The following is a 13002-nucleotide window of genomic DNA, read 5'->3' as shown; positions in this document are numbered from 1 at the left end:
GGAGATCTCAGGGACCAGAGCTGGTCCACAGTGTTGAGAAACATTGATCTAAACAGTCTAGTCAACGGAGAAGTGCTAGATTCCAGCGTAAGTGCTCATCACAGCTGATAGGGAGTATGTTTGTGTCAACACATCAAAAGCCTTGAATCCAGCTAGTGCGGGTAACCATAGCAGTGACAATAGCACAACTAGCAAGATGAGGGTGTACTCGGGATCCGCTCCGGGCTCGCACGATCCATCCTGTTCTGTGTCTGCTGCTAGCCACATTTAAATTAGCACAGGTAGGCCTACCCCTTGCACAGGTGTTGCTGTGTAGATGTACCTGTAGAGGGAACCTTTCCCCTGTGGTGTCTGTCTCAAGGGGTTTGTGCTGACACTCGTCTCTGTCCTATAGGATGACCGGCTGCATTCAGTAGCATAATCCTTAGTCAGCCCAGTGGAGTAGTAGGTGTCCTGCTTCCGACGCCCATGTTGGATTTGGATAACTGAGCGTAACGGAATGGAATTGAGAAAAGGGAAACTCTGGCTGGAATATTGGGCCTTCCGGCTGCCTTTCCCCCTTTTTCCTTGCGTCGGTTAGAACTGACTGGGCAAAGCCGTTCTGCCCCGACAGGAGGAGGAGCAAGGCCCAACAGGTTTATCATGCGTGAAATCAGAGACTGCAAAGCCCTGTGGGGTGGCGGTGGGACCCCTCTCGACTGGGGATGGTCCCTACGGTACGCTGGAGCGTGGTGTCCAGTCTGTATCCCGTTGGATACCTCCCTAGTCTCTGAACAGCTTCTCTGTAGCTGGCTGAGTTCTGCAAGGGCTGCCTCTCAGCTGCTTTTCTGGTTACACCCAGTCATTAGCCAGGGGGCTAGTGTGGCTACTCGGAGATTCAAGCAGTGCCTGCATGTTAACCCTTTTGTGACCAGAGCAGGGAAGTTCTTAGCGTAAAAGACTGTCGTCCTCCGCGGCGGGGAGGTATACAGCTCTCAGCTAGGGTTTAAGTGGCCCGATGAAAGCCTTGTTAATGATCTTTCGCCCGTCAGTTACTCTATCCTGCTTTATTGATCTGAGATGTAAAGTAAGCTACAAGAAATAAAGACTCACTGACCGCTGCTCCTAAACCAGGAGCTTTGGCTGCTGGGAAGGATCCAGGTCCAAGTGAGGCTTTTGCATGCATGTTCCATGTAGCCTGATCCCAAAGTCCAGAAGCTGTCTCCAGGAACGGGGGTGTTTGAGCAGAGAGCGACTATGAACCAAGCGCTGGGGAAGAAGTGCAGAAGGCTTAGGCTAGGTCTACACTACAGCGGGGTTCCGACCTAAGATACGCAACTTCAGCTACGTGAATACCGTAGCTGAAGTTGCGTATTTTAGGTCGGCTTACCTGGCGGTGAGGACGGGGGAAAGTCGACCGCTGCCGCCGACTCCGCTGCCGCCTCTTGCCGAGGTGGATTTCCGGAGTCGACGGCAGAGCGATCAGGGATCGATTTTACCGCGTCCTCATGAGACGCGGTAAGTCGATCCCTGATAGACCGATTGCTACCCGCCGGATCGGCGGGTAGTGAAGACATACCCTTAGTCTGATGGCAAGAGCTGGGGGCTGGTAGGGGCCTGTTTCATTCTCATGTTTGGCTCACACCCCGTAAGTTGGGAATATCTCTGCTGATTTGAACAGAGTTGTACTGGGGTCAGCCATGCGCAAGAGAGAATATTGAGGCCAGTGGGGCCAGAGACCTCTCGCTAAGCCTTGCGGAGATCCCAAGCAACGTCTTGTGCCCGCTGTGTTCCATCTGGTCCTGTTATAAAGGAGGCTGGGCCTGATTCACAGGGTGGTAGCGCAAAGAAGTGGAGGGGCGGAGTTATGCTAAATAACTTAACAAGGCTTAGAGCTGGGGTGGGCAAGAGGGTCAAACTCCAAACCGGGGAAAACTAAGCTAAACCTGTCCTGGCCGTGCGATGGATTCAGCTGTAGAACAGATAGCCAATGGAAACGCAAGGGGGGAATCACCATCATTTGGCACATTTAAAAACTAGGCTGGGCGAACCCTAAGCAGGGTGCAATACGGCATTGCCCTCTTAGTCAGGGAGAGGGCAGGCAGGTACCTGCTTTGACCCTTCTCTGGATTCTGTGGGTATGTCTACACTGCGGTGAGACACCCAACTCCTCCTCGTGGGGCTGTTGAACTGCAGTGTAGATGCTCTGGCTTGGGCCAGAGCCCAAGGTCTGGGGCCCTCCCACTTTGCAGGGTCCTAAAGCCTGGGCCCGATGTCTACACTGCAATTAAACAGCCCCTTCGCCTGAGCCCCGGTAGCCGAGCTAGCTTCAATCTAGCGAGAGTGGCTAAAAATAGCAGTGTCGATGTGGTGGCCTGGACCCCAGCGCTGGCTAGCAGTGTGCGCCCAGGGTTGTGGGGGGGCTGGTGCAGCCCACACCAAATTAGTGTCACCCCGTCTTCACTGCTATTTAACCAGGCTAGCTAGATTAACGCTCGCTCGGGTATGCCTGCCTGTGCTGCAATTACACCTCTGGTTGCAGTGTGGACCTCCCCCAACCCTCCATCCCCTGTGCATTAAAGGTGAGATGAAGGTGCCTGATCTTCTGGCCGCAGGTGGAAAGGGAAGGATCCATTCTGGGAGCGATAGGGTGGCTGGAAGGATCTGTTCTTCAGAGAACGTCCTGGGCTTGTTTCATCTGAACAGCTCCTGTTAGCTCGTTGGGTCGGCTGAGGAGCTCTGGTTGACTTTCCTCCTTGTGTTGGAGGAGGAGCGTTGCTGGCAGAAGTTTCTCTAGTTGTAGAAGTTCCTCTGTCTTGTCCATCAGAGACAGGTCTCCTGCAGCAATTAGGGCAGCTTCCCCCCTAAGGTGCATAGGGGTTCGGGGGGGTGTGGGTGCAGCTACTACCCATGGTTGGCTGGGCAAACCAGTGTTCCAGGCCAGGGCGTCTGGGCAAGGCACATACTTGGGAATGGCCGTCTAGAAAATGACTAAATAAGACACATGAAATGCGCGGTCACCATGGAAGGAGCTGCTGGACTCAAGGGTGAGACTCTCCCGGAGCCCTGCGTTCCCCAGGCTAGTTCTGAGCCACGTATGATGATCTTGCAAATATGATCTGTCCCCACCCTGGCTCGCTGTTAAAACAATAGCAGGGAGGGGACGGAAGAGGCGGCTTGGAGAAAGGTAGGAAATAAAAGCAGAGAAGCCGTGTCGTGAGGAACGTGTGATGTTAGCTCATGGCTTCTAGTGTGTCCTCGGCTATAAATGATCCTGGGCCAGCACCCTTGAAAGTTGGATACTGATGGTAATATCACAGCTGCTGATCTCTGCTCCTGTCCGTAAATGGGCTGCGCTATTGGTTAATCGCTGGACTGGGACTTAGGAGATGTGGGTTCTCGTCCCAGATCATCTACTTGGGCATGTCACTCAGACAGCTGAGCCTTCGTTCCACGTCTGTGAAATCGGGCTGATGCTAGCACAGGGCACTGTAGGGATAAATACATTGCTTTGCAAGGTGTTCTTGTGCGGTAGTGCTGGAGGCCATGTAACTACTTCAGTGGGATCTGCACTCCCCGAACTGGAGGGCAGGGAGCACTTTAAAACCCAGCTCCCAGTGGTGTGGCTTGGGGCCAGTTTCTAATTCTTTGCCGAATGGGTACATTGTTTCTCGAAGAAGCAGGGCTTGAAACCTTTTTTTTTTTTTTTTTTCTTGGTGCGATGAGCAAAGACCCCTTCTAGCGCTTACAGACAGCTGGGGCTCTGATCGCCTCGGCTCTGCGTGTTTGGAGGCATTCGGGGAGCGCTGGGTGGGAGGGAACGGTCTATATGAAGACCTACAAAGCTGTTAACTTCCCCTGCCTGCTCCGCTTGCCACAGGGGAGGAGAACCAACCTGGATGGCTGTGTCCTGACGAAGACAAGAAAAGCAAAGCTCCCTTCTGGTGTCCCATCCTGGCGTGCCACGTACCTGCCTTCTCCTCCAATGCCCTCGACCTGCAGGTAAGAACCCAGCATCACCCTTTCTCTTCTCCTCTCCCCCAGGCTGTTCGGATGCCGAGGAGAGCAGATTTGAGGTAGGCTGTTAGACTGCCCCACGTTAATGCATTGCCCCGGCTCCGTCTTTCCGGTGCCTCTCTTTGCTGCTTGTAAGGGACATGGGGACCGGTGCCCCGGTCAGTGCTACTAAGTAGGAGACTGGGGGTTTTCATGTCACTTTGGGAGACGCTAACAGGAGAAGGTGAAGGAGGGTTTCTTGGTCTCGGAGGATTGGACGCCTCTACTGTGGGACTGGTCCCCGGTGGTAGAATCGGGGCGAGTCCTTGTGTGGTTTTTATGGCTAGATGCTAGCAAAAGAGAGGATGGTGGCTCAGGGAAGTGAGGGGAGTCTCTGGAACTGGACTGCAGGCCAGTGGAAATTCTAGGTGCTGGGTCGCTGCTGGCTCACCTGTCACAGGTAAGCCTGCCCTAGGTATTGTGGTCAGCTTGCTCAGACCACGGGCGGTGGTTGGCTGATGGTGCAGAAGTGCCTAGGACCCCCACCGTGCTAGGGCTGTACGAACACAGAACCAAAAGCCAGTCGCTGCCCCGGTGAGCTGGCAGTCTAAGTAAATGGCACAACCTTGGCACGGTGTGATACGAGCCTGGCGACCTCCCAAGTTAGGAACGCATGGACAGCGACGGTCCCCCTGCGGGTACGGCAGTGGACTGGCCGTCAGAGATCCTGGCTCTGCCACTAACTCACTGAATGACTTTGGGCAAGAGACTTAATCTCTCTCTGCTCCGTTCCCAGCGTGGGGATACCAGCCCGTCATTTCTGCTCCCTTGGTCTGGGCTTTTCCCCACTGTGATCTCCTCGGGGCAGGGACAGTCTGTCCGTAGATGGATGGACAGCACCTAGCGCCATGGGCCTCTCATCTCAGTTGGGGCCTCTCAGCACAACCAAGATAACAGGCAGCCACATTTGCCTATCCATGGGGATACCGTAGCGGGATGCTACAAACGACCCACGTTAAGTGGGTGGATGCAGCGTTTCGGGAAACAAGCCAGTGATAACCACTCGAAAGCTCCCGGTAGTTCTTGCGCGCACAAACCAGTGCAGGGATTAAAGACCGACTGAATCACCACCGCAGCTCTTACTTAGTGACCCGCTTTCTTCCGGGGCTGTCCTGGGAGCTCAGGGCGTGATCTACCGGCCGGCCTTTCCTTGCAGCATGCTGCTTTCCCGACGACAAAACCGGTTTGGTCTTGGCTGCCTTGCCGCACTCTTTACAACACCCCGTCTCTGCTTCTCTCCTGACTGCTGTGTGGGGTGGGAGGGCTTGAAGGTTGGCTGCAAAACCCTGCTGATCTGCTCAAACAGCCACTCAAAACGCCCATGTGGTGGTCCTGATCCGCCTGCCTTGCTCCTGGAGTTGAACTGCTGCAGGGCTGCCGGGAGGTGCTTAGGCGCAGGGGGAGGTGCTGATCTGCAGGGCTGCCAGTGGGTGCTTTTTTCCCCAGCCCTGGAGCACCTGCAGGAGTCGGTCGCTTGGTGCCTCAGATATAGGGCGTGGATCAGGCAAGGTCCTGGGGAGACTGGGAGGGGTGGACTCTCCCAAGCCCCCTGCAGGTTCAGTGCAGCGACACAGGCACGTGCTATGGAGAGGGCATAAGAGGCTGGTGGCTTCGGGGGATGGTGGCCAATTAACCCTCCCAGTAGCCTTCTGAGGAGGTGAGTCACATCCTCATGGGGAAACTGAGGCACGGCGTCTCCGTGGCAATGCCAAGAATAGAACCCAGGAGTTCTGTCTGGACAGTGCTGTCTCTGGTGCGTCATGGCTAACGGGTGTTAGCTAAGCATGGCTTCAGGCACCCGCCTGTCTCCTCTTGCTTCCGTTTCAAGAGGCGTGGCCAGTACCAGCCCCCCAGCCTCTCTCCTCCCACCCCAGCTTCCCTGTTGCCATTCGTGACAGAAGTAACACAATCACCGCTCCATCGGCGGGATGAATTAGGGTTCCCCAGAGCTGGGGGGTTTCATCCAATTACCGACAGTAACAGATGTGATGTTGTCGAGCCGCCGGCTCCCTTCCCCGTCCCGCAGTCGGCTCCGGCGGGAGCCTGGAACACATTCCTTCTGGAGCCCTCGCTGCCGTGCTGGCTAATTAGACCAAATGGCGGGTTGTCTCTCTCCGGGGGGGAGCAGGGCTGTGTTTGTTTTGCAGGCACGGTGCTTTCTTATCAGCCCTGCCATAGATTCTGCTCTGTGCAGTTGTTTTTTTAAAATGCTAACAAGGGCACCAGCTGGAAGAGGACAACGCTCCTTCTTCTTCTGTCTTTAATCTACAAAGTTCCTTTGCCGTGGTAACATCCTTCCCTCCTGTCCCCGTGGAGTCTGCGTCGCTTTCGGGGTGTCCTCTGACTTCAAACACTTACCCGAATCTCACTGGGGTCCCAGGAGCTGGGGGACCTTCCAGTCTCTTTCCGCGGAGCCTTAAACGTTCCAGATCCCGCACCAAATTCAGGCCACCCCCCCCCGGTTCTCCCCCCTCCACCTTGCTCTACCAGCGGCGAATCATCACTGCTCCAGCTCCTTCGCGAAGCGGATCGTAGTCGGTGCCAACGGGGAGATGGCCTCGGTCCCTTCTGGGAAAGAATCCAGGCTGGCCCTGTGCGTGCTGGTGCCGAGACAAGTCTCCCGCTCCGTGGATGTACTTGGAACGTGGAGGCGGGGAGGATGTGTCCGGGGGGGGGGATTTCTCTGTACCCACTCGCTCCCCTGGGGGGCTACAGGAGGAAATGGAGCGACTCCCAGCTGGCAGTGCCCAAATGCTTGCTGGGCTTCTCCGCAGTGGAAGATGCCAAAGGGACATGTTGTCGTTTGAGGATGGGGGGGATATTGAAGCCAAGGGCAAAAAGCATGTGACCCAGCGTTGGTTGCACTGCAGCAAACTTCCTGCAAGGGTTCCCGTGCGGGACCGGTGCCGATCCCAGCGAATCTGTGCCCGGGCTCTGCGTGCCTCCCTGTGCTGAGGGATTCGATCGTCGGCAAAGGCCTTGACTTCTCCACCCTTCCCATTCCCTCCCATCCCCCACTCTCCTGGCCCCTCTGCACGAGCTCCTTGCATCCCCGTCTGCCACCTGATCCAGGCAGCTCCGTACAGCCCCCTCCCGGCTCCATCTACGAGAGCGACTTCTCCAGCCCGTTCCTAGCAGATGGGCTGCGTCCCGGTGAATAAATAACGTCAGTCAATTAAAACAAGGCTAGAAAGGCCCCCATGAGAGGCTAACCGGGGCGCTCATTAAAGGGCTAAATGCCATCGGCAAAGGCTGTAGTCATGGGCGATGGGGTGAGGTGCCCTCATCCGTGTGCCCTGGAAGAGCAGCAGGGTTGCCAACCTCCAGGATTGAAGGATGGTCATGTGCTGAAACCTCCAGGAATACGTCCAGCCAAAATTGGCAACCCTAAAGAGCAGTTACTGCCCTGGAGCTCTGAGCAAGAGCTTGCTGGTTGTGCCAAGTGGCCGGCTTTGCCAAGAGCATCCATCCGTCTCCGATGCGCTGGCCGGAGCAATCTGTTGTGGGCCTCCCGCCCCCTTTACCTGTCCAGCTGCAGGTAAACCGTGTCCAGTTCTTGGCTTCTTGGGCCCTTTGTGGAAGCCCTGCAATACGTGAGCCCTGGCCTAGCGACGGGAGCCGTGTCGTGGGGGCTGCCCAAATTCGTCCATGTGCCCACTGGGAACAGCAAGCGGGAGGACGGGGAGGTGCAGTTCAGTGTCTAGGGATGGGCCAGCTATGGGGCAAATCTTGCCTCCATGCCCCACGGTTCCGCTCTGGGAACCATCCCATGGGCTTCACCCTCCCTCGAGGGTTTGCTGTGTTCTGGGCTTGTAGGAGATGCACCCAGTCAGCAACTCCCTCAACCTCATCCCTCGCCAGCCGCCACCACCAACGCTTTGGGCTGGGCTGCTCTCCGCCATCCTTGCAGGCCCTGCGGTGCTGCCAGATCCTGCCCTTGCTGGGCTATCTATTGTGTGGGGGCACCCTACGCACCAGTCCCTGTCTGCAGCTGCCTCCAGGCACCGGGGGAATGGATCCCTGCAGGTGATGGATGACTTCGCCCAAACCGCAGCAGGTTTAGGGTCAGGCATGTCTAAACGCTCCCCTGAGTGTGCCCTCTGTGTGTCTCCTCTGCTGCGTTTTGCTGCCAAAAACAAGGGTTTGCTGCCCTTAGAGCTGTAGCGTTAGCACAGCTATGGGAGAGCGAGCTGGTGCTTTGTCCTGACTTGCATATCAGCCGTTCTGGGCCTCGCTCTGTGAGGTTAAGAGGGAGTAAAGATGCATCTCTGTCTGTCTGCATGCGTGCATATCGATCCCAGGCTGACTGGGGGGGCAGAGAAAGCAGGAAAAGTCCCACGTTTGTCTTAGTCAGGGGAGTCAGTTTGCTCTGATCGTTGCGGAGGGAATCGAGATGTAAAAGAGAATTTGGGTCTATAGCTCCCCACTCGCTCCGAGAACGATTGTGGGTTTTGCAAAGGCAAAATAGTCTAGTGGTCAGAGCAGGGAACTGGGAGCCAAACAAAACTTGTCTGGTTTGTGCCACGAGAGTTCATCTGAAACTCCTGCCTCTGAGGCTGATCTACCTGCGTTTCCCTCCCCCTGCCCCACGCCCAAGGTATTGATCTGTGGTTTGGAAGAGCTCCAGAGCTCAGCTGTAACTGTAGGAGGCTCATTCGGTTCCATAATGGAACCTTCAGACAGGACGCCTGGCTCCATTCCTGGCTTGGCCACGAGCTCGCTGCGTGACCTTGAGCAGATCGCTTTGGGCGAGACTTAAAAAAAGCCCCCGTGATTGATCCTGACCTGTGATCCCGAGTCTCTTAGCCCTGGGCCTGTCTGTGATTCTGTTGCCCCATCTGTTAATAAGGCTACCTACCTGCACTCCTTTCCAAAAGGTTGTGATCTGAACACGCGGAAGCGGGGTTGCTAAGATCCGAGGCAGGTTTTGAGATCTTGCATGAGGGCTGTGTGCCGGACAGTGGCTGTTCTTCTTCTCCCTTCCACCTCGCCGCTACAGCTTCCGTTCAATTGAGAGCTCTGTAAATATCCCATGCTCCTGTCGAGAAGCTGGCTATGGAAAACCAGACTTCAAAACAGTGTCTCTAAAAATGGCTCTTCAAAATCCCCCGTGGCCAGAGCAGGAGGAGAAGAATCGAGCGTTTGATGTCTCTGCGGGCCAGTGAAATGTCCAGGCTTGTGTGCAAACCATAGCTGGCTCTGCCGGGGGGCTGGGGGAGTGGGGTTGCTGGCGGATCGCAGGGCAGAGGGCCATCTTCTCTACTTTGACGGCTCGTAATTGTGCAGCCACGCCGCTATGGTTTGGGGAGCATGTGATCGAATTCCACTTCTCAGCACGTTGGGGTGCAGACGGGCGGTGGAGGGGGTCAGGGCGGGGAGAGCGTTTTGGCTCTTGCTCGTATGATGCTTCCCAGCAAAGCGCTGTCCAGGCCTCGATTGATGGTGTCGTGTCCCCGTCTCTCTTCTAGCTTGGAGCCGTGGTGCACAATCCTGTCCAGTCCTCGCTGCTGGGCTTCTCTGCCGTGAGCACCTCCCTCCCGCAGGGGTACCTGTGGGTGAGTACGGGCTGAGCCGGCCTGCGTGGGCTCCTGAGTGTCGAAGGCGAGAGCCTCCCGCTAATCCCAGTCGGGGCTCGCCCTCGAGGACCCGAATTAGCTCAGGCTTGAGGTGCTCAGATACCCCGGTGATGGGCAGGAGAGCGAAGAGGAGAGATGCTTTGTAAGGGATTCCACCAAGGTCATTTTCCTGGTCAATCCAGGCTAGCACGCGACTGGCACTGTTGGCCAGTGTCAGATGGGAGGGGGATTGGCAGCAAGGGAGTGGGCAGTGAAATGCCACAGCCCCAGTTAGGCCTGGGCCTGGGGTTTTGGTTCCTTGCATGGAAATCAGATGTTCAAGCAGGGCCGTGCGCGAACTACCCAAAGTATTGCAGTAATTAACCCCCTGGGTACTGCCTTGTGTCTGCGGCACATGGGGTACAGGCCCCCCTGCTCCACCCGCCGATGCTCCTTTAAGGAGATCCTGTGCACTTCCTAGAGCTTGCAGACCAGGAGGGGCCGTTCCGATCAGCCTGACCCCCCCGCCCAACCCCTGGCCAGAGAGCCTGACCCAGAGTCCTGCACGGGAGGAGCTGCCATGGGTGTGGTCCAAGCAGCTTGTCATCCCAGTCTCCACCCTATGGCAAAGCCGGGGGAGAAAATGGGGCCCCCTGTTGTTTGCAGTGGTGATGAAGGTGTCGGGGGTGGGGGAATATTCCAGCCTGCAGGGGCAGAAGTTAAAAGCCCCTCTGGGTGGCTTCCTGCATCCCCACAGGTTGGAGGAGGCCAGGAAGGAGCAGGGGGCCAGGTGGAGATCTTCTCGCTCAACCGCACGGTGCCCCGCACGGTGAAGTCCTTCCCGGTGGCCTCCCAGGTGCTCTGCATGGAATACATTCCCGAGAAGAGCAAGGAGGAGCAAGAGCAGGGGAAAGCGGAGGATTCGAGGTCGGCAGCTGACCAGCCCTCCGCGCCGCATCCCACCATCTGTCTGGGACTGCAGGATGGCAGGTGAGGTTTGGGCCGGGGGCTCGGCCTGGCAGCCTCCTCCGTGGAGGCAGGTGTCCCCCAGCGCGGCCATGGCGACCGCCCCGTGGCCATGCTGCGTATCGAGCGCCAACAGCCTGCGAACACTAGCGCTACGCTCTAGCAGCGCCGTCGGCTGTCCAGCTGGCTGGCCCTTCGGTTGTTCTGTCTTTGGCTTTCCTCCTCCTCCCCTGCACCCCAGTAGTATTCTGGGGACAGCCAGCGTCTCCCCCCGCAAATCTCAAGTCTTACGTCCCCCTCACCCGCCTCCACTCCTAAAGCAATGGGCAGAGCTGGGCGTTGAGCTTCTCCACCCATCCTGGAAGGGGTCACTGATTTTTTAAGGCTGCTCCTCTCCAAATTCTTCCTGCCTCCTCCAGCCTGGACAGCGGAAGGCAGAGGCCAGGCCCGGGACAGGATCTGCAAATCAGATCAGGTAGATACCACCACCCCACCCCCCCCATCTATCCCGCATAGCCCTCCCTGCACCTCGTGGTCTTGTCTCCGCTTGATGCCAGAGGGATTCAGACTCCTCTGCCCATGCAGGTAAAAATAGTCTCCTTTAGGAGCCGGCTGTTGTGAGCTCTGGGCGTTGGCGGCAGCAGGACGTCTCCCACCCAGCCAGGACCCTGCAAAGACCAAGCTCTGGGCACCCATGATTTCCCCAGGCTTAGCTTTGGCTCTCTGTGGAAATCCTGGTGGGGGGTGTGTGTGTGTGTGTGTGTGTGTGTGTGTGGATTTGCCCACTGCTGTCACTTAGCTCCATTACTACGGGCAGCTGCCACCCGGTGACCCTAACCTGGTCGCATCCACTTGTCCCTAGGGTGGAGCCCTGCGTTTGGCATTGCAGACACCAGCCAGGCACGTCTTCAGTCCAAGAGCTCCCCGTTCAGACAGAGCTGCGGGAGCCATAGCTTCCTCCCTGGCTGGGATATCTCCATCCTGGAGGGAATGCATGTTCTGGCTTAAATCGTATGCATGGCAGAGCTGGGCCGTACCTTCCTCGGTCCGGGAGCAAATGGGGGGAGCAGAAACATGAGAAATCAGCCTGGGGTGGCATGTTCCGAACCTGCTGCGTGCAGGTGGATCGGCTGGATCTGCTCCCGCTAACCGCTCTGCGCGGGGGACTCCCGGTGCTGTCAGTGGCTGGCAGGACTGGACTTCGTACAGGTGCTCACCATGGTTACTCTGGGCTTTCCCACTCCTTCCCCCTCTCTTCAGCATCCTGGTGTACGGCAGCGTCGACACGGGGACTCAGTGCTTGCTGACCTGCCGAAGCCCGGGGCGGCAGCCTGTCCTCTGCCTGAAGCATAGCCCCGAGTACCTGTTTGCTGGACTGCAGAACGGCACCCTAGCTGCTTACGCCAGAAACAACGGTGAGTGTGGGAGTGGCGCCCAGGGAGGCGGGCGCTTTGCTTTTGACGTGCCCTCCCCAGGGATCTGGAATGAGGCTGGGGAGACAGGAATGGGTCTCCCAGCTGCGGGGCCAGTACCTTCGTCTCGCCTTTGCCCTGGCTGCAGTGGGGCCCCTAGTTAACCCTTTGCTGCTGTTGCATTGGAGCATCGCCCGCAAATCCGTGCCTGGAGCACGGGTGTAACACGCCCAGCGTAGCTGGGAGGGGCGGAATTGGATCTTCCTACCAGCTGCTGTGCTCAGACTCTGGCCAGAGTAATGCGGCTGTTCAGTAGGGAAGGATGAGTGAGGGGCATAGGTTAGCCCCTAGGGTGTGGGAGCCCTGCATTCAATTCCTTGCTGTGCCACTGACTTCCTCTGTGACCTTGGCCAAGTAACGTAACCTCTCTGTGCATCATTTTCCCCCCATCTCTAAAACAGGAATAGCAGCATTGCCCTGCCTCCCAGGGGGGTTGTAAGGATAAATACGTCTCAGATTGTGAGGCACTCGGCTCCTGCAGTACTGAAGGCCATAGACGAACCAAAGACAGATGATGTGATATTAAAGGGTCCCATATACAACAATAGTTAGCGAGATATCCAGGGTGCTGATTGGATTTACTGGCCTGCAGTTTTCAGTCAGTTATTGGCTATTCAGACACGGTAATTGTGGCCTGCATGCATGGTCCAGTCGGGATTGGATTGCCCTAAGTGTCTCAGGGGGTCGTCACAAGCAGGACAAATCTTAACTGACCCAACGGAGGGACAGGCTTGTCCGAACCGTCCCTGGACCCCGTAGGGAAAGTTGGTCCAAGTTTATTGCCAAGTGGTTTTTAAAACTTTCTTTCCTGCTATTGCAAATATATAGCTATATAGAGAGAGATGCTAATTGGCTGTTCAGAATGCAATTGCTGGAATTCAGGATTCGTAACAGCTGCAGAAATAAACTCCTATTTGAGAATTATAGACTAATTTCCTATTGATGGGCTGTCACTTCTCTCTGGCATAGAAGAC

At 56.6% G+C, this 13002-nt stretch overlaps 1 protein-coding gene across 1 annotated transcript in view; it reads left to right on the top strand.

Moving 5' to 3' along the window:
- Window positions 1-13002, top strand: part of ARHGEF10L (Rho guanine nucleotide exchange factor 10 like) — a 161438-nt gene that overhangs the window by 102504 nt on the left and 45932 nt on the right. The window contains exons 21-24 of the mRNA XM_026659969.2: window positions 3860-3981; window positions 9504-9590; window positions 10348-10580; window positions 11817-11971. Of these exons, the coding sequence (XP_026515754.1) occupies window positions 3860-3981; window positions 9504-9590; window positions 10348-10580; window positions 11817-11971 (597 nt within the window). The remainder of the gene's footprint in view (window positions 1-3859; window positions 3982-9503; window positions 9591-10347; window positions 10581-11816; window positions 11972-13002) is intronic.

The sequence above is a fragment of the Terrapene carolina genome, unplaced genomic scaffold, assembly GCF_002925995.2.
Source record: "Terrapene carolina triunguis isolate 2854851 unplaced genomic scaffold, T_m_triunguis-2.0 Scaffold714, whole genome shotgun sequence".
Taxonomy (NCBI): Eukaryota; Metazoa; Chordata; order Testudines; family Emydidae; genus Terrapene; species Terrapene triunguis.
The sequence above is the reverse complement of the archived record's forward strand: the minus strand, read 5'-3'. Positions and strand labels throughout refer to the sequence as shown.